Source organism: Giraffa tippelskirchi, chromosome 1 (assembly GCF_054371585.1).
Source record: "Giraffa tippelskirchi isolate mGirTip1 chromosome 1, T2T-mGirTip1v1.2.pri, whole genome shotgun sequence".
Lineage (NCBI taxonomy): Eukaryota > Metazoa > Chordata > Mammalia > Artiodactyla > Giraffidae > Giraffa > Giraffa tippelskirchi.
Window position 1 is genome coordinate 94,719,411 of NC_137275.1, and position 25,792 is coordinate 94,745,202.

Below are 25,792 nucleotides of genomic sequence, written 5' to 3' on the forward strand. Positions count from 1 at the left end.
GGCATATATCTGGAGAAAAGCATAATTTGAAAAGACACGTGTACCCCAATGTTCACTGCAGCACTATTTATAATAGCCAAGACATGGAAGCAATCTAAATGTCCATCAACAGAAGAATGGATAAAGAACATGTGGTATGTGTACACAAAGGAATACTACTCAGCCATTAAAGGAACAAAATATTGCCTTTTGAAGTACATGGACAGACCTAGAGATTATCATACTAAGTGAAGTTAAGTCAGAGAAAGACAAATATCATATGATATCACTCATATATGTAATCATATTTGGAACAGACTCACAGATTTCAAAAATACACTTAGGGTTACTAAAGGGGAAACATGTAGAGGAGTATAAACTAGGAGCTTGGGATTAACATACACACACTCTATATAAAATAGATGGCCAGCAGGGACCTACAGTATAGCACAGGGAACTCTACTCAATATTCTATAATAACCTATATGGGAAAAGAATCTGAAAAAGAATGATATATGTATATGTATAACTGAATCACTATGCTATATACCTGAAACTGACATTGTAAGTCAATTACATTCCAATAAAATTACAATAACAAAAAAATCCCCAGCAAAATCAGATTTTTCTAGACATTTAACCATGACTACTGAGTTAAAATAGTCTAAGAATTTCAGTTAAAATTACAAATCCAATATGTCATCCCCTCCAATTTGCCAGATTTCTTAAACATCTCAAATATTGTAAAAGCTGACAAAATACGTACCACGCAGTGGTTTCCAAACTTATTACCCTTGTATGACAACAACTTTTACAAAAGAGTTAATATTATAGCCATTGCTGTATAATTAGCTGTTTTTGTAGACATTAATGGAGTGCCAACTGCTCCCAACTGAAGAGGACAAAACCACAACTGCAGGATCTCCCAGCCACTGGGGCTGGTCACAGGAACCTGGGTGTGCAACTTTGGGGATATCATCTCAGACCCCCCTACCCAACTGAGCCCCCTCCTAGACAGGATTCTGGCTGAATAAGAGCCATACACTAAATCCCCTAGACACCATTCCAATTTCATCCATGCTGATTTAACTGTCTTTGAGCTTAACACTCGCTTTGGGTGGAGGCAATTTTGTACCCACCACACTCCAGGTGGCTTCTAATCTCCACTGCCTGATTTCTATTGTAAAAGACCCTTCACCTTCTTCCTCTCATTTTAAATAGTCTCACTGACCTTATCCTACAGTCACATATATAAAGCATCACAAGATCACTTATTCAATAGCAATTAGGATAATATGAGGAAGGAGAGTTACAGGGTGTAAAGAAAGTGTCTCAGGAAGTGTTTAATTTAATAACTGTAAACTGGTTCTTTTATAGTTAGTTGTATGTTCCAGCAAATTATCAATAGATTGGCCCACTTTAATACTGCTAGAGCCTCTGGATATTAAAATTTTAAAAACATTTCTCTCTCGCAAAACGAGCTCCCACTTGGAAGTTTCCCAGTAATTATTCTCTCCTGCCATACATGTCCACTGATACACTGAGCCTGAGGCAGGAGGTGTGGTGGAGTAGAGATGTCTATAGAAGACTTTCTGCCTTGAGGAAGTGATACTTAAACTGAGTAAAAACTGGTGTTGGGGGTGACTGTCAGAGTTTTCAAAATAGCAAACACAACGCGTATGAAGGCTCTAAGGTTGAAGAGGAGCATTATACATATGATATGCAATACTGATCAGGCGTTCACTAAGTAGGTGGCACAATTTTAAGTACTTTAGAGTATTTTATTATAACAGATGGAGAAATTTAGGCAGAACATGATTACACAGCTTATTCAAGGTTGCACAGAGTGTAAGCGATGGATCCTCGATTTGAACACAGGCAGTCTGGCTCCAAGAACTGGGCGACAAAGAAGCACTGGGAAGAGCGGGAGGAGATGAAGCTGGAGAGGAAGCCGGGGGCCAGGCGTGCAGACCATGTTAAAGATTCTGGACAAAAGAGTGTGCAAATTCAAGGAGGTTAAGGCGAGGACAGGCAGGATCACGTTTACATTTTTCAAAGTTCCCCTCTAGCGTACTATGGAGAACAGATCACGTGGGACCAGTGTGGATTCAGGGAGACCAGTTAGGATGATATCACAGCGAGTGACCCCTGTGAGAAATGATGGAGTTGCTGGGGCCTGCCCCAGGAGAGGGGCTAGGGCTGGGGGCATGTGGCAGATGTTCCAAAGATTGACTTGAGCTAAAGCTTCCAATTAAAGAATAAACAGTGTACAGGGAATCGAATCGGATGAATCTGCAAAGAACAATCTCCTTTTAGAACATTGTTTTCATCTTGTTTATAGGGGTCATAGCCATATTTCTAGAAAAATGAAAAAGCTTTATAGACCCACTTTATGATACTTATTCCATGCAGTAGGGAACAGAATCTGTTTCCTGGTTTCCAGTTCAGGACTTTGGAAATTAAGTCACATGAACAGCACCTCAAGTGTTTCCAAAAATTCAAATTGCCAAAAACTTGCTGTCCAAGGCATGGAGGATGAAGAACACTCAGAATTATTCAGTAAGCTACTTCCAATAAACTGCTTGGCAGTTAAACTGGAGAAGCCAGTGGTGGTCACCTTGTTGAAACCTGTTACCAGCCTCCCCCCTCCTCCGGCCCCAAAAGCCTCAGACACTCAGCTCTCCCACAGTAAATAAAATTCAGAGAAACTGATATCTTGCTGGAATGAAGGTTTGGAAAATTAATAGTCCACACCAAAATAAAGGAAAATTTGAGTTTTTAGGCCCAATGAAGTCAGTCAGGGAGTGTCTGTGTATCCTTTATTTTGGAGAGGAAAGATTATGATGGAGAAGACTTTGTTTTTCATCCTTTCCTCTTCATAATATGTGAAAGATTTGATACTTAGATCTGACCTGTTATCAGGTGACAGTTCAATTACATAAACCTACATAATTCATGTGATCATTCTATTAGCCATAAATTGTGTTTTTACAGTTACTGTTTATGTTCTAGCAGATCAGATTGGCTGTCTTTAATACTGCTATTTAATAGTCTTTGCACATATAAAATTTTTTAAATATATTTCTTTCTTGAGAAACAAACTTCCATTGGGAAAGTTTCACAGTAGTTGTTCCCTTCTCTTATTCACATCTACTGATTTGTTAAGTTAAAGACAGCCAATGGTGTTTTTAAACCTGTGGAACTGGATTTTTTAAAACTACTCTTGCATTATGGATCCCTCTCCAAACAAAAAAACTTTATTGCCAATGGAACTAAGCAAATCAGCCAGTCTAAAATCACTTTTAAAGTTATAATGAATCTTTAAATTGCATTCAGGCTCCTCTGTCCAAGGGGATTCTCCAGGCAAGAATATTGAAGTGGGTTGCCATGCCCTCTTCCAGGGGATCTTCCCAACCCAGGGATCGAACTGAGGTCTCCCACATTGCAGGCAAATTCTTTACTGTCTGAGCCACCAGGGAAGCCCCATCAAGATTTAGAACATGGAACTATACTAACATTTATACTTTTCTTTAAATTCTTTTAGTCGGAACCTTCAGATACTTTAAAAAATTTTTAGATTAATAGATGCATGATTTTTAGTGATCATTTATCGTAAAATCAATCTATTTGTTCCCTTTTTCAAAAAAGTTACAAATTATATGTGCATAGGAAAATAAACCTAGAAAACACAGGCTCTACTCCTAAGAACATTTCTTAAAAATCTGTAGTGGCTCTTGAACAAATAAGAGAGAAAAAGACCTTATATAAAAAGTTGTCATTCCTTATTTTTCAATTTGATTTAAAAGCTAGATCATAATACATGCCTAATACCCCCAGACAGGAATCTTTTTTCCCTCCAATCCTAGTATTCACTTGCTCTCTGTTCAGATACATTCCTGTCTGGTAGACAGCATTAAGTCATACTATAAACTAAATGACCTCTTCCCTTTTCTCACTGCTTAAATCTAACATTAGGGAATTCTTACTGATCAGAAACTTTTTATAACCTAAATGGTTCACAAGTGTGTAAGTTATTGTTCTAACACTATGGCCTCAACCCATCTCTTCGAAATGGGTGAGTTTCACATCTCCATCAGAGAGAGTTCTCTATGGGACAAGTTTACATGTCTTTGGCAGTCTAGTCAATGTAAACAGGTGGAAGAATGCTAGCAGGTATATTGGGGCAAAATTAGTTTCCTTATTTTGAAAATTAGATTGGCCATATTTATACTGCCAGAAACTGTTACATTGTTTTACATATTTCTGGGAAGAGGCATTTTTTTCTTTTTTTTAACTTATTTTTCAATTGAAGGAAAATTGCTTTACAATGTTGTGTTGGTTTCTGCCATACAACAAAGTGAATCAGTTATAATTTTATATATATATATATTATTATATATATATTATATATATATTTATATTATATATATATATATATACACACACAAACATAAACATATATGGGCTTCCCTGGTGGCCCAGACAGTAAATAATCCACCTGCAATGTGGGATACCTCAGTTTGATCCCTGAGTTGGGAAGATCCCTGGAGGAGGGCATGGCAACCCACTCCAGTATTCTTGCCTGGAGAATCCTCATGGACAGAGGAGCCTGGCAGGCTACATGGGGTCACTAAGAGTTAGACACGACTGAGCAATTAAGCACATACACACACATATATATATATATTCCCTGTTAGATATTTAAAAAGTGAATTATACCTTTAAAAATATACTCTTGAAGTTTAGATAACATATAAGAAACTTTATCATTTCATTTATGTAATTTCTATTTCTTGATATTTTGTACTCTCAAATCTGTTGTTTTACTCAGATTATATTAGATCCTGCTGCAGCTAAGTCGCTTCAGTCGTGTCCAACTCTGTGCGACCCCATAGATGGCAGCCCACCAGGCTCCCCTATCCCTGGGATTCTCCAGGCAAGAATACTAGAGTGGGTTGCCATTTCCTTCTCCGATGCATGAAAGTGAAAGTGAAAGTGAAGTCGCTCAGTCGTGTCTGACTCCTAGCGACCCCATGGATCACAGCCCACCAGGCTCCTCCATCCATGGGATTTTTCCAGGCAAGAGTACTGGAGTGGGTTGCCATTGCCTTCTCCTTAGATCCTGCAGGTGGTTCCAAAACTATAAAATTATATAGCCTTAACCCTCTAACCTTTTTTGTCTTATGATGTTCTTACAGACTTCAGAGTAATATTTTTTTACATGACCTTAGTAATATGTCTTATGCTTACTCTTAGGCCCAGCCTAGTCCTAGACACCATGTCTTAGAGGGGACAGTGGAAGTGTGAAATCCTAACTGTATACATAGGGTATCCAGACACTGCAGAATCTGTTGTTTCAGTCCGGTTGGCATGGGGGAAAGGTGAGGAGAATGAAATGTTAGTCTACATAGCAACACCAAATCAGCAGAGCAGTGAAAGAGTGAAATCTGGAGGTAGGATATGACTTAAAAAAAAAAAATGTTTCTTTGTCTATCTGTTGAGAAGCTATAGGTATCGTTCTTAGGTTCACTAAAATCAGACTCTGACCATTCAAGTGAGAGTGACTCATAAGGAAATCTAGGAAAGGCTGTTGGGGGATTGGGCAGTGGGATATCAAACAGCAAAATACAACAGGCAGGTGCTGTCCAAGGTAACTACCCTGTAAGGAAGTTCTCGAGACTGCTTCAGTGTGGTCCTGCCAGATGGGGCAAGGAACATTCTCATGCCCAGCCATCACTGGCTAAAGACTGCACCCAAGGGTGTACATTTTCAGGAACTTCTGGCTTTCCTTGATCAGGCAGTCAGTGGGCAGTCCTCTGACAGACAGACCTGGTGCTGGCTGTTGGCAGGGAAAGCACATGGGAATCTACAACTGGAAGTACAAACATGACAAAGAGATTCAAGGGGATAAGGATGGACCACTGACAGTGTCTCCTATAAGATCCAAAAAACAGTTTATGTATTGGTTCTGTGAAACTTATAGCCGAAAATATTCAAATGCAAAAAAATCCTTCAAGAAAGCTAGTAAAAGCTCAATCTATAAAACATTTCACTAATTATAAAACAAAGGATTACTTCTTTCATGCAGATAACAAACACACATCTCTCTGAATTATATAAATTTTATTAGATCTTGAAAGGGAAAAATATCATTCCCCCATTCTCTGTTAGGGACTTGAATGATCACAGATCATTGGTCAACTTTGAGGTGAAACCTAAACCCAAACTCAGATTCATCTTTTCTCTAGATCTCCTGTATTTTCCGACTAGTAAGGTATAATAATGAAAACAACCAAAAAGACACTTAAGATCTCTTTTAAGGGATTTCAAGAGTAAATATTAGGTATACATATTGTATCAAAATACAAAGCTCATCTCCCTTGGCTCCAGGAGAAAATACTAAGGGGCTAAAGAAAACACTAAAAATCCCTGAAACGTGCTTGCCCAGTGATTTTCTTTGTGGCATACTGGTTCACATGATTCTAAATAGGAGATATTTGAAGAGCATGAGACATTTTAAGGGATGATGGTGGTGGTGTCATTTCAATGTAATTTCTGCTGCTGCTGCTGCTGCTGCTGCTGCTGCTGCTGCTGCTGCTAAGTCGCTTCAGTCGTGTCCGACTCTGTGCGACCCCATAGACGGCAGCCCACCAGGCTCCGCCATCCCTGGGATTCTCCAGGCAAGAATACTGGAGTGGGTTGCCATTTCCTTCTCCAGTGCATGAAAGGGAAAAGTGAAAGTGAAGTCTCTCAGTCGTGTCCAACTGTTAGCGACCCCATGGACTGTAGCCTACCAGGCTCCTCCATCCATGGGATTCTCCAGGCAAGAGTACTGGAGTGGGGTGCCATTGCCTTCTCCAATGTAATTTCTAAAATGTTTTATTTCCTTCACAGCATTTTACGATTGTCTTCTGAATTCTAACAATGCATTATGTTCCTTGACGGTAACTATAGAATATTAGAGTGCATACAAGTATGTATGGGAATGCTCAGTTTTCTTATATAATACATATAATTATTATATTTATGCAATACCTCTATTCCAAAGTCTCGAGGCATTTTATTGAAATAATCTTCTTCACCTTAGCTAATTTTCTGAAACAGATTTCCAAATTTTAAAGATTTATATAAATTGAAAGCAATTACATAGCCTATCCCTACCATAAAAAGAGTATAGTGTATTAACTGTGTTAATTGTATACTATACACTGGACAATTGCTTATGAGGAAAATATGCTTGTCTATTGCCTTTTATGCTTGTCTATTTTTACTTTGGAAATGTTTTTATGTTTTAGTAATAAAAGTTAAATTTTTCTTTTTAAAAAACTAGTTACACATGGAATATTCCGGTTAGATGGACTGAAGATGATGAACAAAGGATTACATTATACAATAGGTCAGAAACAGGAGGTAAATATCGTCAGTTGATTTATTTCTTCCTTGAATTAATGTACTACATTAAGTAAGTATGTGTAAAGAAACAACAATAAAACTGGAACCTATGATGTAAATTTCAGCTAAAAGAAATCTCTTAAATAATTAACTGATGAGACCAAATCTTTATCTATAATAATGAGAATTTTTTGCCTTAAGAAATTCTTTGTAATGATTTACAATAACTGACATAATAATAAATCAGTTCAGTTCAGTTCAGTCGCTCAGTCATGTCCAACTCTTTGCAACCCCATGAACCGCAGCACGCCAGGCCTCCCTGTCCATCACCAACTCCCTGAGTCCGCCCAAACCCATGTCCATCGAGTCACTGATGCCATCCAGCCATCTCATCCTCTGTCGTCCCCTTCTTCTCCTGCCCTCAATCTTTCCCAGCATCAGGGTCTTTTCAAATGAGTCAGCTCTTCACATCAGGTGGCCAAAGTATTGGAGTTTCAGCTTCAACATCAGTCCTTCCAATGAACACCCAGGACTGATCTCCTTTAGGATGGACTGGTTGGATCTCCTTGCAGTCCAGGGGACTCTCAAGAGTCTTCTCCAACACCACAGTTCAAAACCATCAATTCTTCGGCGCTCAGCTTGCTTTATAGTTCAATTCTCACATCCATACATGACCACTGGAAAAAGCATAGCCTTGACTAGACAGACCTTTGTTGGCAAAGTAATGTCTCTGCTTTTTAATATGCTGTCTAGGTTGGTCATAACTTTCCTTCCAAGGAGTAAGCGTCTTCTAATTTCATGGCTGCAGTCACCATCTGCAGTGATTAAAAGTCAGCCACTATTTCCACTGTTTCCATGGGACCAGATGCCATGATCTTAGTTTTCTGAATGTTGAGCTTTAAGCCAACTTTTTCACTCTCTTCTTTCACTTTGATCAAGAGGCTCTTTAGTTCTTCTTCACTTTCTGCCATAAGGGTGGCGTCATTTGCATATCTGAGGTTATTGATATTTCTCCCGGCAATCTTGATTCCAGCTTGTGCTTCCTCCAGCCCAGCGTTTCTCATGATGTACTCTGCATATAAGTTAAATAAGCAGGGTGACAATATACAGCCTTGACGTACTCCTTTTCCTATTTTGAACCAGTCTGTTGTTCCATGTCCAGTTCTAACTGTTGCTTCCTGACCTGCATACAGGTTTCTCAAGAGGCAGGTCAGGTGGTCTGGTATTCCCATCTCTTTCAGAATTTTCCACAGTTTATTGTGATCCACACAGTCAAAGGCTTTGGCATAGTCAATAAAGCAGAAATAGATGTTTTTCTGGTACTCTCTTGCTTTTTCGATGATGCATCGGATGTTGACAATTTGATCTCTGGTTCCTCTGCCTTTTCTAAAACCAGCTTGAACATCTGGAAGTTCACGGTTCACGTATTGCTGAAGCCTGGCTTGGAGAATTTTAAGCATTACTTTACTAGCGTGTGAGATGAGTGCAATTGTGTGGTAGTTGGAGCATTCTTTGGCATTGCCTTTCTTTGGGATTGGAATGAAAACTGACCTTTTCCAGTCCTGTGGCCACTGCTGAGTCTTCCAAGTTTGCTGGAATATTGAGTGCAGCACTTTCACAGCATCATCTTTCAGGATTTGAAATAGCTCAACTGGAATTCCATCACCTCCACTAGCTTTGTTCATAGTGATGCTTTCTAAGGCCCACTTGACTTCACATTCCAGGATGCCTGGCTCTAGGTGAGTGATCACATCATTGTGATTATCTGGGTTGTGAAGACCTTTTTTGTACAATTCTTCTGTGTATTCTTGCCACCTCTTCTTAATATTTTCTGCTTCTGTTAGGTCCCTTCCATTTCTGTCCTTTATTGAGCCCATCTTTGCATGAAATGTAAATACCTACATTCAAAGATAAGGGTCATACACCCAACCACTAGAAGATCAATATATCAGTTTTCTTCTTTCCTTTCCTCTCTTCCCTCTTTTTTCCTTCCTTTCTTTTTTCCTTCTCTCTTCCTTTCTTTTTTTAAATATCAAACATCACTGAATTTATTAAAATGTTATGTGACAAGCCTGACTTGTAAAATACTGCCATTAAATCAGACCTAATGTTTTTCTCAAACCAGCATGACACTAGAATTTTTGATGACACTAAATCATTTTTTCTAAGCTGTAAGTTGTCACCAGTAGCTCAAGGGACTATCTATACCTATATCCATTCATGTACCCATCCATTCGTCCATCCATCTCTCTAAGTGAACGCCTTGGCCCCTGCCTGTGTTAAAATTCAGCTGTGACTGTTCTACCCACTTAGGTCAACTAGAAATATATTTCTGTATTCTATCTTCATTCATTTGTATTTTCTTTTCTTGAAAAATTTTAGAGTTATATGAAAACAAGGAGACCTTATCACATGTTTTCTACTACAGATCGCTGAGAAAATAATAAAAAAGGCAAGTTTTAGCAACCATCCAAGAAGAATCCTGCTTTCTATACTTCTGCTATTGAGCTTGTTTTGTGTTTCAAAGTCGCTTCTTATCTAGAACAAAATGAGACTCTTCTTCATCCCATCCCATGAGGACTTGGTTTCCAAATAGCATTTGGCACGGACTTTCACCCATTGCTTCTCAAGAATAAAATCAGATCATCTACCCTCTATTTACATATGCCTATTTGCTCCTGAAAAGTATTCTAAAATAGTAATTTATTTCCTCTGGCAAGTACATTTTTACCCTATTTCCAGTAGATTAAAAAAAAAAAAAAAAGCTTTATTGAGATATAATTCACATACTATAAAATTCCCCCATTTAAAGTGTGCAATCCAGTTTTTATTACATTCACAGATATGTGTAACCATTACCACAGTCAATTTTACAGCATTTCAGTCACCTCAAAAAGAAATTGCATACCCTTTAGCTATCAACTCCTCTATTCTCCTACACTCCCAGCCCTAAGCAACAACTAACCTATTTTTTTATCTTCATAGATTTGGCTGTTTTGGACATTTCATATAAATGGGATGATATCTATAGCATTTTGTGAGTGGCTTCTTTCACCTAGCTTGTTTTCAAGTTCATCTATGTCATAGCATGTATCAGTTCCTCATTCCTTTTTATTGCCAAGTTATATTCATACCATATTGATATACCACCTTTTGTTTATCTGTTCATCAGTTGATGAGCATATGGATTGTTTCTGTCTTTTGGCTATTATGAATAATATTCCTATAAACATTTGTGTACAAGTTTCTATGTGGCTCCAATAAGGTTTTCTTAGCTTTGTTTCTTTTTTTATTTTTATTATAAATTATTCATGATATTAAAAATAATTTTATTTATTTGTGTATGTTTGGCTGTGCTGGGTCTTCATGGCTGCAAAGCTTTTCCCTAGCTGCATTGAGCGGGTTTCAGTGTGTGGACTTCTCACTGGGGTGGCTTCTCCTATTGCAAAGCAGGGGCTCTGGGGCTTGTAGGCTTCGGTAGTTGCAGCACACAGCTTCGATAGTTTTGGCTCTCCAGCTCTAGAGCACAGGCTCAATAGTTGTGGCCCACAGGCTTAGTTACTCCATGGCATGTGGGATTTTCCCCGGATCACGGATCCAACCTGTGTCTCCTGCATTGGCAGGCAGATGCTTTACCACTGAGCCCCCGGGGAAGCCCTATTTTGTGGTTTTTAATTTGTACGATAAACTCTACCAGCTTTGCTATTGTCAAGGTAAGACCCTTTACTGTTGCCTTTACAACAAAAACTTTCTCTTGGTCGTTTATACTAACTTTAATTGATGTAGTCAGCAATTTCTCCTAAATTCTTCTAGAATACCCAGATCAGTATTTTATATAGGATAATTTTGTTTGCATACCAAGATCTTTTCTGACCTTTTTCTTACTTAAGCCAAAGGAAAATGGAGACATAAAAAAATACAGTAAAAAAAAAAAAAAGTTCAATAGCACTGATAAACAACATAATGAGGCTAGGATTCCCTTGGGAAAATTTTCAGTAGATTTGGCTGAAATATTACTACATATTTTCCCCATTGGTCACCACTGTTAACTGAAGACTGAAGGAACATCTGGTAATCTTCTTGATTTGATGTTTACAAATTTAAAAACATGGATAATTTATTTTCACTAATACGATCTATCCAGAATTTTCATAAACTGAGGTTTTCATAAAAGTAAAATTTCCAGGTAACTAAAGTTTTTTCCAGTGGTCTAGAAAATAGATTTCAGGAGTTAATGATAAACATTTTTCTTATATGTATTATGTCCTTATTAGGCACAATATTTTAATAATTAATTTAGTCCTTAATTAATTAAAATATTAATTAATTCTTTCAAACAAGTATTTACTGAGCACTAACTAATGGGCCAGACACAGGGGTAGGTATAGAGATAATGCTGAGGGAAAAATCCCCACAATTCTTACTTTGTAGCGCTTACTGTCTAGGGAGGGTGTGGACGAGCCAACAGGCAAATATAACACCATGTCATAAGGGCCTGGCGTGGTAACAGCCAAAGGGGCTCATGGGAGAAATACAAGTGGAGATCTGGAAGTTGAGGAAAGTTAGTAAAGAAAGGGACATCTGTCTGAGGGTTAGGGGGACTAAAGGTAGAGTTTATGTGGATAATAGGATTGACCGAGTATAGACTCAAACAGTGCAATGGACAGAAAATGTTAGTATGAAAGTGAGAGAGCAAAGGGCTCTCTGGGCAACCTCTATCCCTCTGTCATTATATTTGAGACATTTCTTCTGCTGTAACTACCGACTTTTATCTGTCCCTCCCCTCCCTGTAGAATATTCCTTGAGAAATGGAGCTTATTTTTTGTTGTTGTGTGGTTGTTCCATATCTCCAGCAGATACCTAGTAATTGTTAACTGAAGGAATGAATGAAGTGGCTCTAATGTCCACAGAGCTTTGATGACAAATCTATCTTTATCTGCAGTTTCAGAATCATGACTGGTCGTTTAGCCAGAAACAAATTAGACATCTCTTCCTACTTCAAAGTGCCTGCTCCATTTTTAGGCTATGCAATAAGTTCCTGTTTCCTGTTTGGGGACATCTTCAACTCCCAGCTCAGAGAGCAGATGACAACACGTCCTGAGGGTACTGAATGGGCAATCAGCTCAGGTTACCAGCCCCACCTCCTTCTTCTTGGTTCTTTGGTGATTCATCAGCTAGAAATTTCCCAGGCAATAGTGGGGCTTCCCCTAAGGTCTTTGATTCACATTTGTGTTGTGCACAATATTTTAAACATGAAAACAATTAAACATGTACTTTACAACAAAAGAAGAGGACCTCCATCTCAGGGCCTTCTCTGGCCCTGAATAATCTCTCCTCTTATTGCTGAGAGCATATTTTATGCTATTAGTTTCATCAATCCTTAGTATTATTCCTTAGATTTTAAGCAACATCATTATTAAGGTTCATATTCTCTGTCTTTTCTTTTTATGTAAATTATAAGCTCTTTGAAGATGTACACTGCACGTCATACTCCCTGTCTCCTTCTCACCCTATTCCCTCAAGGTGCTGTGTACATCTTAAGATGTACTAAGAATTCAGCAAGTCCTTTCTTAATTAAGGCTTGTTTGCCTGAAGACTGCTGTGCTTCTAGAGGTTGCCTGTGTGTAGTGAATGCCTCTGTCTCTAGCATCAGCTACTATACTGTCTATTGTCAATGAATCTACATTTAGTAGTATACCACCTTTTTGTTTTTAAACTGCTGCTTTCCAACATTTGGAAGACATAGATTAGCATACAGTATCAGACAACCAGTCTTGCTAAAACATATTTAAAAATAGAGATTCATGAGCATATAGGGTCTAAAAGATAGTTTTAGGGCATAGGAAGTAGAATAGACTTTGTGATGACTGTTTTCACAACTCTTTCAGATTATGTATTATGGATATCAAATATAGATAACCAAGTTCTATCATATAAGTATTCCTAAAATTTTATGGTTGTTATATTTAAATATTTCACATCAAAATAATGATGGACATATATTTTTCTAATTTAATGAGAGAGAGAGAAAGAAAAGGAAAAAAAAAGAGATCCATAATCATTCATTATGGATTCAGTTTTGCAGATTCAGAAGCTCAGTTTGTTTAATTCAGCACTGGTCAACCAAGTCTTGAAAGACTTATTCACATGCTGCTGCTACTGCTGCTAAGTCGCTTCAGTCGTGTCCGACTCTGTGCGACCCCATAGATGGCAGCCCACCAGGCTCCTCCGTCCTTGGGATTCTCCAGGCAAGAATACTGGAGTAGGTTGCCATTTCCTCCTCCAGTGCATGAAAGTGAAAAGTGAAAGTGAATCACATGAACCATACATATAAGAATGCCAATTTGTTAATTTACACAAATAAAAACATACTGGCTAACGTGAACTAGAATATTCACTTCAGCTAACTAGGTATCTCTTCCAGGAAGAAAGTTTACTTGATTAGGGTAAAGGGAGAGCTAAGCTACGTCAATTATTTTAAAGATGTCAATCAAGCTGTGACAGCTTTGTATATTGCATTAACCAGGGGAGCCTAATTATTGCATATATTGGCTATCAGTAGTAGTTCAATGCACTAAAAATTTCTTATTCATGCAACAGTCCAGTGGTGGTGTTCCTGACCTGCCACCTCTTCTAGGCAGCTCACTCCCAGATAATGACTTAGAATGCCTGTCTTTTTCCATCTTATGGCTCCACTTCCTCTCTCTTTACAAACTAATATTAGACTTCTGTCCTGGATTTTTGCATCTGATCAGAAGACAAAGGAAGATAATGGAGGGACCAGACCTAGAAGTGCATCTATTATTTCCGCCCACACTTTATGCCCCAGTGTCAATCATATGTTGCCACCTAACTGCAAGGGAGGCTAATAAATATAGTCTAGCTGTGTACCTAGAAGAAAAGGGAACAGTGTGGTAAACAACCAACAGATTTCTCCACATACACTGGTTTCTGTAAGAGTAGATCTGTCGAATGATCTGGAACACATGTACCAGCTCAGTTGGGTACTTGCTTCCCTAGGCAAACTAGGGACACATCAACAGATCTTCACTATCCAACTCTCTTTTGCAGTTATTTCTTCCCAGTCACCAAAACCACTACCCATGATAATTCTTCATCATGACAGTCACATTGCATTTTTTCCCCAATTCCTGCTTATTATGTATTACATATTAATCCTATATCTTTCTTTTCAGGGAGATTCTCTAGGCTTCTTGCTGAGATTTAGATGGGACTCTGTAATTATTACTAATATAATAACTGACATTTCCTTGAATAAGAAATTTGTTGAAAACATCGTCACAAATGGATAACCAATCCATTTTACAATGGATCATGTTAGTGTTTGTTCCAGAGATTAAACTTTTTTTCCTTACCCCAAATTCCAAGTAGTGCATCCTACCTGAAATTTTTAGATCTCCAAATATAATTGTATGTCATTAGTAAAAAATAGTATTTTTATACCTTTTGGCTGTTTTACTATTAAAAGATATACAAATTTAACAAAATAGATATGAACTGTAACTTTACACAGAAAGATAATTTGCCTAAAGGATTGATGGAACACGGTATTTATGTCACCAAAGAGAAATGTTTCTTTCTCTAGAAATTTCAGGCTATCACAAGCTGTCTAGTTGACTGAATTTTGTTATAATTATTTACATAAAACAGTATATTAAAGAACTAGTATGCAAGGTTTGTTATTGAAATCTATCTAAGTCGAAATTACCCTCTGGATGAAATTTTGAAAAGATAATTACCAGACAAAAGGGAAAAAAAATTTAGAAAGAGCTGCTACCCAGAAAGAATCCGTTTACCACTCTTACGCATAAAACTAACAAGAAACAGTATAAAACAATTTACAAATTGTATGATTACTATGTGGCTATTAAATCTACATCTTCATATATATAAAATGAAATTGCAAAGTGTTTACAATATAATTTCAAGTGAAAAGGATTAATAATCAAAAACACAATAAAGTTCTCTATATGTATTGTGTCTTCACATGTACATATATATGGAAGATAAATACACATATACATACACACACAAGATAAAAACGTAATGTCAACTAGTGGTGGATAATTTTATTATACTCTTTTTTTATTTTCCAAATACATACTTGAAACCATAAAGAACACATACTACTGTTATAATCAGAAAAATCTTAATAGTAACTGGAGAAACAGAATGAAATATGCACCATTTACTCCTATGTACTGCCTGGAACAGGCATCAGTATTTTTTCCTACTTACTTCATTATGCAACTATACAACCCAACAGTATTTTGTTGTTGACAGCTGTTCCAGGAGTAGCATGAACTTGCAAAGTCAGTAACTACTGACTTCCTGGACCTCAGCTTCCTCATCCATAAAGTGAGAAAAATCACAGTAACTCTAGACAGGCTTAACTAGGTATATATAAAGCACACTAAAATACTGCCGTATTTAGATGGATTGCCAGGAACTTCTCAATGTTATTTATATTTGCTTTGCTATTTATAGAACTGGTGGCATATCCCCTTTCATAATAATGGAGATAGCTACCATCTGTTGGACACATAACTATGTAGCCAAGACTTTACCTATGGCATCTTATTTAATCTTCACAATAGCCCTGTGAGGGATTTTTATCCCTGTTTCCCTCATGATGAACTGAGACACAGAGAGGTCAAGTGATTTGGCCAAGATCACACAGCTAGTAAGTCATAGAGCAATGATTTTATCCTCGATCTGTCAGACTTGAAAGTTCATGCTCTTTCTCCTGTAACATATGGCTCTGTGCTTAGCAAGAGGCTCTCCTCCTGATACAAACATTCAAAGTGTATGGCTGCCAAAAGATTAGCTTCCTTTCAACAACCTGTCTGTGGGAGAATGACAAAGAAAGATAAATACTACATGAGTGAGGTAAAGGTTTACAATTTGTCAAGAACCTACTATGAATGTTCCTAAAGAAACTTATTGTCTTGTTGAAGTGTTTACTCATGTATTATGAAAAACTACTGTGTCGTTGGATATCTTCCAAACCTTGTGAGCACTTCCAAAATGTAAATCACCTTTCCTCCCAAACTGACTCATCTTCCTCTATTCCTTCTGTAACGGCAACACCACTATTCATCCCATCATGCATGCCATTTTCCCCTCTAACTGTCCACATCAAGTCAGAAAAGATAGTGTTGCTTTTACTGGTGATGTGTCTCTTGAATACATCATTTATTTTCATCATCTCCACATTAAGGTAAGCCCTCATTTTCTCTTGCACTAGATTATTATAGTAGACTCTAGAATATCCTTCCAATATCTCCTTCCCATACTACCATCAAAATTATCTTTCTAGAAACAGACCTGAGTATATTATTTACCTGCCTAAAAATCTTTTCTTACCATCTCTCAGAAGATGGACTTAATACAGCATGTGGCTCTTCACAATGAAGCCCCACTTTTACTTCCAGCCTCATATCCTATTTTCCAATATCACATCCCACGTTATTATTACATTAAACTATCTGAAGTTATTTAAATATACTAAGTATTCCCACATCATTATTTAAACTGCATATTGTCCATACAAACAAGAGTATAGGAGTTAAAAAGTATATGAGTAACGCTAACCAAACACTGGTAATATCAGAGCATAAGTACTATTTTGAGTTCAGTTCAGTTCATTGCTCAGTGTTCAACTCTTTGAGACCCCATGGACTGCAGTATGCCAGGCTTCCCTGTCCTTCACCAACTCCTGGAGCTTGCTCAAACTCATGTCCACCGAGTCAGTGACACCCTCCAACCATCTTATCCTCTGTCGACCCCTTCTCTTCCTGCCTTATTTTGAGTAGTTTTTACTTAAAATGTAAGTCTTTGTTCCTTCAATGTTGAGCTTCCAAAATCTATATCCTAGAGCCTTATGTAAATTCTAAATACTACTTTAGAAATAAAGTTAATTTGGTAAATCCATTGATGAAAAAACATTGATATAATCAATTGAAATATGGAAGTAGAAGGCTTTACAAAAATAAATAAAATTGGGAGAATGAGTATGAAATGGACTACAAAATCAAGAATGCTGTATTTGGATTTTAGTCCTATTGCAAGCCTTCTTGACATTTGAAAATTGTTACTGACTCTCAAATCATTATTCTGCTTAGCAATCACCATATCCATCAATTAGAATATTGATTTTAAATAAACAAAGTATTCTTTTAAATGTTTACTTTTTTATATCCTTCCCAGGCTATCCCAATGAATATTCTTTGTGTAATTAATCCATCATGATTAAGAATATATGGATTACCCCCAAAGGGCATGGACTACTCTGTCTTTAAGTATTGTGTTTTTTTTTTTAATTCAGGGATTGACAAGCGCAGAATTATTTCACCCATATGACAAGCTTCTGAAAGTAAGAAATAATAATAAGTCACAAATTACAGGGCACTTATTTTACATTACTTATTTCTTTTTCAGCTCACACACTACAGTGACATGTTAAAGTTAGGCAATAAGAATAATAAGAATTAGACTTTGGGACTTTGGATCCAAATCAAACTTGACTCCTCAAGCTAACATTTCTTTTCTTTTTGCCCTCTGGGTCTAATTTCTGTGTTGACAGTATGTGTAAACATGTTTCTCATTAGTGTTTATTTACTACACAGGAATCACTTTGGAATCTACTCTTAGTGGCAATGCTTTTCTCAAAATAAACCCTGATCATATTGGCTTTTATCGTGTAAATTATGAAGTATCAACTTGGGAATGGATAGCTACCAATCTTTCCCTCAAGCACACGGTAAGAGTAGAAATGGTTGTGAATTGCTTTACTTTTGTTCTAAGAACAGCATCTTAGTGATATTAATTTTTCAACATATCTTGCTTCAAGATTCATGTTTCCTACCTTTTTTTTTTCTCTTCCCAGGACTTTTCTTCTGCTGATCGTGCAAGTTTTATTGATGATGCTTTTGCCTTGGCACGGTAGGTTTCGGAATGAGAGTCAATTCTTTAAAATACTATGGATCTTGTCATAAATTTCTTTTAAAATGAATCACAACAAAGTTTGAGTATTAATTTATAGTTTAAAGTATCCAAAACCACTATTTACAACATTATTATTTTACATAACTTTCTTCTTTAAAACTAGTATGAGCCTTATAGCCAAAATACTGATATCAGCCCTTAAAAGACACAAAACCTCACCTACCCTATTGACTTTAAGTGAGGTTTGACTAAACTGAGTTCTTGAGCTAATTAGGAGTGACACTTACAAATGTTCAAAAGTGCAGTTATAATTTGATTTAATAAAAAGACGAACAATGTGTTTCATGGACTCATCTCTGTGAGCCCAAGCCCATTGTAAGATTTTATGGCTAGAGTTTTCAAATATTATTGAGGTCATTGTGGTAAGAAGAATGAGACACGGTGCTCTAGGATTGATAGAATTAAGGTGTCATTTCAGAAATTTGAATTTTTTCTCATGGCCTAAAGGTAGATACACTTAGAAAAAAACAACCTACAATTTGAAAAAAAAATAATAATCAACATAGATTGGGATAATGTAAGAGTAGTAACCATACCACCTTTGAGATTCTTTTTTCAGATAGGCTAACACTAGTAATTTGACCAGTATTTTTTTAATTTCTGGCACTTCTGTAGGACCTAGGGGCACAGCCAACTTGCTTTGCTGGCTTTGTGGTAGCCTCATTTTAGACACAAGCAATGTACTGACAATGAGATGCTAGTTCCCCTTGTCTAAGCTGAGTGTCCCTTTTAAGGGCCGCTGTGTTTCCAGTAATATTAATTGTCATTGCTTCTTAATTATCCACCTCACCCACCAAATTATAGGTTCCATGAAGGTAGGCACCTGGATCATGTTCCTCTTTATTTTATCCCCAGCTGCTAACTGTGCCTGGCCCCTAGTAGATGCTCATTAAATAGGAACTGAATGTATGGCTGGAAGGATAGTTTAACAGCAGTAAAGGCGTGGGAGAACTATTTTACATGGACTCCTTAGATACTGGAAGTTAGAAATCCTTTGTGACATCTTTAAGGGGGGAATTTATAGGGAATTAAAAACAATCTCTCAAACCACATTAAAATCCTGTCTCTGCATAACCTTGAGAGAGTTTTTTAACTTGTCTCTGCTTCAGTTAGTTTCTTTATTAGTAAAATGGATATGAACTTACCAGACTCTTGTGAAGAATAAGTGAGAGAATGTATACAAAGGACCCCAACCATTGTCCAGTCTTTAGGAAGTGCTCAATAGATTGTAGTACTTGACCGAAATGCGCTCACCATTGATTAGCAGCAGCAAAGAAGCATTTGGTAGCTCAGTAGTGAAGAGTCCATCTGTCAATGCAGGAGACACAGGTTTGATCCCTGGGTCAGGAAGAGAGCCTGGAGAAGGAAATGACAGCCCACTCCAGTATTCTTGCCCCAGAAATCTCATGGACAGAGGAGCCTGGCAGACTACATTCCCTGGGATCACACAGAGTTGGATGCAATTTAGCAACTAAACAAGAGAGGCATTTTAGAAAAGCTCTTCTAAATTTGTAATTTAGACTCTATTGTAGGTAATAGAACTTGATTCTCTTTGGTGAACCTCCAAATTTAATCTCCTGGCTATGTAACAGATTATTTTCATTATGTTATGGTATGTCGGTCCCTCATTTGATAAATATTTATTGAGCACCTACTCTGTTCCTGGCATTATGTAGATTGGGAAAATTAAGTGGTGATATGGTGAAAGAAAATGATTACCTTTTAAGGAATTCCCTGGTGGTGCAGTGGTTAGGACTCTGCACTTTCACTGCTGAGGGCATGGATTCAATCCCTGGTCCGGGAATTAAGAAATTGAAAGCTGCATGGTGTGGCCAAAAAAGAAAAAAAACAAAACTTTTTTAAACATAATAGGATTATTAGATTTTTTTTTTTCAGGAAAACTCTCCTGTGAATGCATCGTGACCTTTTCCAAAGCTTAGAATCTTGTCTGTAAAGATTATAAAGATATTATAATACCTTTACAGTTTAATTTCCATCATAACACAATGCAGACAGTTCTTTTGCTTTAAGAAGTGAAAGCCTCTTGAACAGCTTTCTCTGAGGAACGGTGTACAAGGTGGATAACTCACACAATTGAACAATCTTCCTGCATTTGTTCAGCTGCTTGACCATAGCCCCATCAAATTTTGAAGAGCTTCAGAAAGGAAGAAAGTGAAACAAATTTGAAAGTCAAAAAGCATGTAGAATCACACAGCAACCAATCCAGAAAATACCTGAGCTGTCATCTGAAACATTGCCTGAGCTATTGAGTTATCACCCAATTTTTGTCTGCAACACATGAGGAAAAATGGACTCAGAGAGAAACAGACCCCCACCTGTATTAGTTAGAGTCTGTTCCAAATCACTCAAACTTCAGAGAAAAATAGAAATGCGTAGATAGGTAAGTGCATGAGGTAGGATTAGAATTTACATAGTTCTACTCTGATATTCAGAAAGAAATGAACTATTATGTTTCATCAGTAAAAGGGCAGATATAAAAATAAATATATTCTTGATTCCCCTGCCCCCAAATGTGAGGAGCCAGGACTTTTACTGCTTTCCAGCTGGGCACATTTGCTGAAGACAAGGAGTAAGAATTCACCCAGTCACTTTGAGTCCCCACGACAGGCTCAGCTCAACCATATACCCTGCCTAGTTATACCCTCAAAGTTTTTAAGTTCACTTAAAGTTTCTCCTAGCCCCTACTCAGGCTAGTTTCAGGTCAGCCAACAAGGTGCCTGATCTCTCCGTTTTGCTACATGGAGCTCCTACTTCTCACCATGTCGCCTCTGATTCTCCACTGCAAGGAGCACAGAGAAGGCAGATGAGGGAAGATCCCAACATGCTGTCTACTTCTGGTCCTCCCTGAACTCTGGACATGTTTAACACTGATGCTTTCCCTTGTCTGGTGCTTTCATGGGATATGTGCTATCTTATGGCCCATTCCAGGGCCAACGGTCTTTCTTCTGCAGTTCCCTGAGGTGAGGAAGTGAAAACTTCTGAACCACGTCTAGTCTATAGCAAGTATTCATATATCCTTTCCCCTGACAAAGTCAGGAGAGACAGGCCACCTCATGCAGTCCTATCTCTTCACTCTAATGTTAAAGCAGTAGTCAACTACAGCCTCTCATCCTTTAGATGTCTTGGGGATCAGATACCAGGCCACTGTGTCCACACAAGTTCCAGGATACACAGATAAAACTCTTCAAGTGGTTCCATTAAAACCTCTTTTCTGGGCTGAGTGTGAGGGGGAAGCATCCTACACTCTTGTCCTCCGTGAGAGGACAGCACTTACACTACACTGATGAAATCCTCCAGAAGTGTGTGTTAGTCGCTCAGGCGTGTCTGACTCTTTGCAACTCCATGGACTGTAGCCTGCCAGGCTCCTCTGTCCATGGAATTCTCAGGCAAGAATACTGGAGTGGGTAGCCATTTCCTTCTCTAAAAGCCGTCTTCTAAAATGCCCCTCTCTCCCAGTTAGGCATTCCAGTCTCTATCACAGGCTGTAGTGGGCTATCAGCTGAGGGTCACAGAAAGCTGACCCTCCTGACCATGTCAATCCCGATTGGGTGGGCCCACATCTTACTTTAGAGTATAGGCCAAGGGACTTGGCTTGGGGGCCTTGCCAAAATTGAGACAGAAAGAATCCTTTTTTGTCTACCTGTTGCAGTAGAGTTTTATCTTTTCAATAGCTTATTTGGCACTTTGCAACCCACTGTGTGCCAAAGCCAGGAGAGGGGCAAGAAATAGCACCAGTGAAAGCAGAGAGTGCTGGCTGGCAAGCACATGGAAGGGAGCAGGAGTTTCTAGCTGAGGAAAGAATGGCAGAGAAGGCGGTTTCAAGGGCCACCTATGCTTATGATGCAAACAGACGTTTGCCAGGCTTCAAGGTACTGTGGCTCCAACCACGTCCAAGCTGAGGGCCAGGTTAGCAAATAAAGACCACAAAGTGAACATCAGCCATGCCAAGGTTACAGACCCCTAGGTGCACCAGATTACCTTTTTATAGGTGCTTACAGAGCTGACCAGATCACAGCACAGAACTAGGTAAGTACCTTTTCCCACCCTATTGAGGACTGCCTTTTAAAGAAGGGAGAAGTGAGTTGCTGGGGAAAGGCTCCAAAAGGGATCTAGTTGATTGCAAGGAGACTGTTTTAAGCCAGAAATCTGAATTTAATTAGAAAGTTAACGTCGAGAAACCAAACACATGGGAAGTTTTCAAAAGTCTCCACACCACCTGAAAGCTCTGCTGAAGAACTTGAGACCATACGATCAGATCCCTCTACCTAACCACCTCTCAACCATTTCTAATGTCCCATTCAAAAGCCATTGTTTGATAAGACATTGTGCTGAACTCGACCTTCTTGGAGAAGGACTGTGCAGTCTTTCCAGGTCACACCCAGGAAAGCAAAACCAAACCTTTTGTTCCAAGATGCCCCAAACTTCTGAGTATCTCAGCCCAAGATAGGAGAGCAAGAATTTCCTCAAAAGACCTTTTTGTTTTTTTCTTCGTAGCATTTTGTGGGAACTTTCTTTAAGTTATAGCCTCTATCCTCTCTACAATATAGATTGTAGGTCAATTCTAGGATCAAAGTTCCGCAGGCTCTTACTATAAATGGAAGATTTTTGAATAAGGAAAATTCTCCACCAAATCTGGCTTTCAGAACTGCTATTGGTCTATGGATTTAATAAATAGGGTTGGAGACTCAAAGAGAGTAAAAATGCTGTCTTAAGTTGAGTTCCCTCAAAGCAGAGTCTGAAATGGAGATTCATGAACATGTGGTTTATTGAGAGAGGACTCTCATGAAGTAGGGAGTGTGAGAAGCAGGGTGGGGCAGGGGTAAGGCTGAGCAACAACAACATGGTCTTAGCTGGAGTCTAACTTTGCCAGATTCCAGTAGGAAGCCATCCATGAATTGTACTACACAGTGACCCAGCTTGAGGGAAGCAGGCTGGCCTGTTGCATTCCTGCATCAGACAATCATTGACCAGGGGTGGGGGTTGCATAACCTTTTAAGCAAGATGGATGTATTTGGTCAAGGGCTATTCTCTGAACAAAAAGTGCAGCTATGAGCCAAAACAGCACTGTAAGGGGACCTGGGAGGAAAGGGGACTGTAGATGTCTTTATTCTAAAAACTGATTCTTCACACATGGTCCCAGTAGTAGCAGCATTGCTGGGAACTTGTGAGAAATGAGAATTCTTAGGCCCTACACCAGACCTACCAAGTCAGAAATTCTAGAGATGGGGCCCAAGTGTTAAAAAAAAACCTTCCAGGTGTTGCTGATACATGCTCAAACTTGCGAATCATGATCCTAAATGATACTGCTCTTCCTTAAAAGTATTGAATACCACAGAATAGCATGATGTGTGGGAAGTGCAAAGTGCATCAACTTAATTCTCAAAATATTATCTCTATAATAACTGACAAAAAATTCATTCTCAGTCCAGTGTTCTGATCAAGTGACTCAGCCTTAAAATAACAAGTGATACCAATGCAATGATTGCATAGCTATCAAATATGTTGAAAAAACAAGGCACTAGGATAGGATACGGAGAAGGCAATGGCACCCTACTCCAGTACTCTTGCCTGGAAAATCTCATGGACGGAGGAGCCTGGTAGGCTACAGTCCATGAGGTCGCTAAGAGTCGGACACGACTGAGCGACTTCACTTTCACTTTTCCCTTTCATGCACTGGAGAAGGAAATGGCAACCCACTCCAGTATTCTTGCCTGGAGAATCCCAGGGATGGCGGAGCCTGGTGGGCTGCCGTCTGTGGGGTCACACAGAGTCAGACATGACTGAAGCGACTTAGCAGCAGCAGCAGCAGCAGGATAGGATATCGATTTTTCAACAGTTAAATATATAGTATTTATATATATTTATAAAATGGGCCTCTAAACTTCACCTGCTATAAATGTGCAGCCCACTAGGTTTCTGAATTACCTATTATTCTTCATAAACTTTCATTAGCCTTCACCAATTTGATCCTCAGAGGAACAATTATTCATAGTTATTCTAAGAAAATACTGACTGGACAATGCTGTTGCTCTATCCACCGAGGAAACTAGAGAATTATTAAAATTAGAAAATTCTCAAGTTTCAAACTGCAACATAAAATTCTGCAATCACTTTCTACTCAACAAACATTCCCAATAAAATACTCCATTTCTCAATATTAGTTATACTTTTATTAAGACAAGTTGAATGCTCCAAAATATAAATCCTTTTAAAAAGATCATAAAGAAGGTTGAGCACCGTAAAGAAAGCTGAGCACCAAAGAATTGATGCTTTTGAACTGTGGTGCTGGAGAAGACTCTTGAGAATCCCTTGGACAGCAAGGAAATCAAACCAGTCAGTCCTACAGGAAATCAACCCTGAATATTCATTGGAAGGACTGATGAAACTGAAGCTCCAGTATTTTGGCCACCTTATGTGAAGAGCCGACTCATTAGAAAAGACTCTGATGCTGGGAAGGATTGAAGGCAGGAGGAGAAGTGGGTGACAGAGGATGAGATGGTTGGATGGCATCACTGACTCAATGGACATGAGTTTGAACAAGCTCCGGGAGATGGTGAAGGACAGGGAAGCCTGTCCTGCTGCAGTCCATGGGGTCACAAAGAGTTGGACACAATTGAGCGACTGAACAACAACAAATATGATCAAGATCTGAGAAAATAGGAGAAATTGGCTCTCTGAAATGAAAATAAATTCTGTATCATATCACATCAGTACAAATCATATAATGCTGAAGGTGTTTATTCTTCCCTAGCTCTCCAATACCATTTTATCTTCTTATCAATTCAGGGGAGAAATCAAGATATGATTACATTATTCCTCATTCACAAAAAATGATCGCAAACATAATAGCACTCAATGCACCAGTATGACTTACTCAGTAATTTAAAGTTTATTATTTAACCTAAACTTTCAAGTGTAATTTGGAAAGACAGGATTCCCACCTAAGAATCTTTACAAAACCTAGGCTAAAATTTGAGGCATAACAGATTTCTGAGAACATTATTTCAAAAGGTTCCAAAATCTTTTCTAAGGAGAAATAAGTCAGACTCTTTAAAATAAAGTGTCAACAGTAATTTCACATTGTTTTGAGGAACAAAATCCATTTTTATTTATAAATATTACTGGGAAATGTATTAAAAAGGAGAGGTTTTATGGGGGATATAAGTTCAATTGAAATGTTTTAAGCATTGATGATTCACAAGTACTGTTATATTTCTTATTCATATCAAATATAAAAAATTCAATAAGGTACATTTATAATGGTGCATTTGTATATTATAATCAGCTAATGAACCTAATGTTTAAAAGTTTCTATTTATCACTATTAACCATACAACTAAATGGCTTTTGTTTTATCTAAAATTCTGCCACA

General features: G+C 38.1%; 1 protein-coding gene across 2 annotated transcripts in view; it reads left to right on the forward strand.

Annotated features, from left to right (window-relative positions):
• Positions 1–25,792, forward strand: part of ENPEP (glutamyl aminopeptidase) — an 81,298-nt gene that overhangs the window by 41,079 nt on the left and 14,427 nt on the right. For both annotated transcript variants that reach the window (XM_081562129.1, XM_081562200.1), the window contains exons 11-13: positions 7,310–7,389; positions 18,021–18,154; positions 18,281–18,336. In XM_081562129.1, coding sequence (XP_081418255.1) covers positions 7,310–7,389; positions 18,021–18,154; positions 18,281–18,336 — 270 coding nt within the window. The remainder of the gene's footprint in view (positions 1–7,309; positions 7,390–18,020; positions 18,155–18,280; positions 18,337–25,792) is intronic.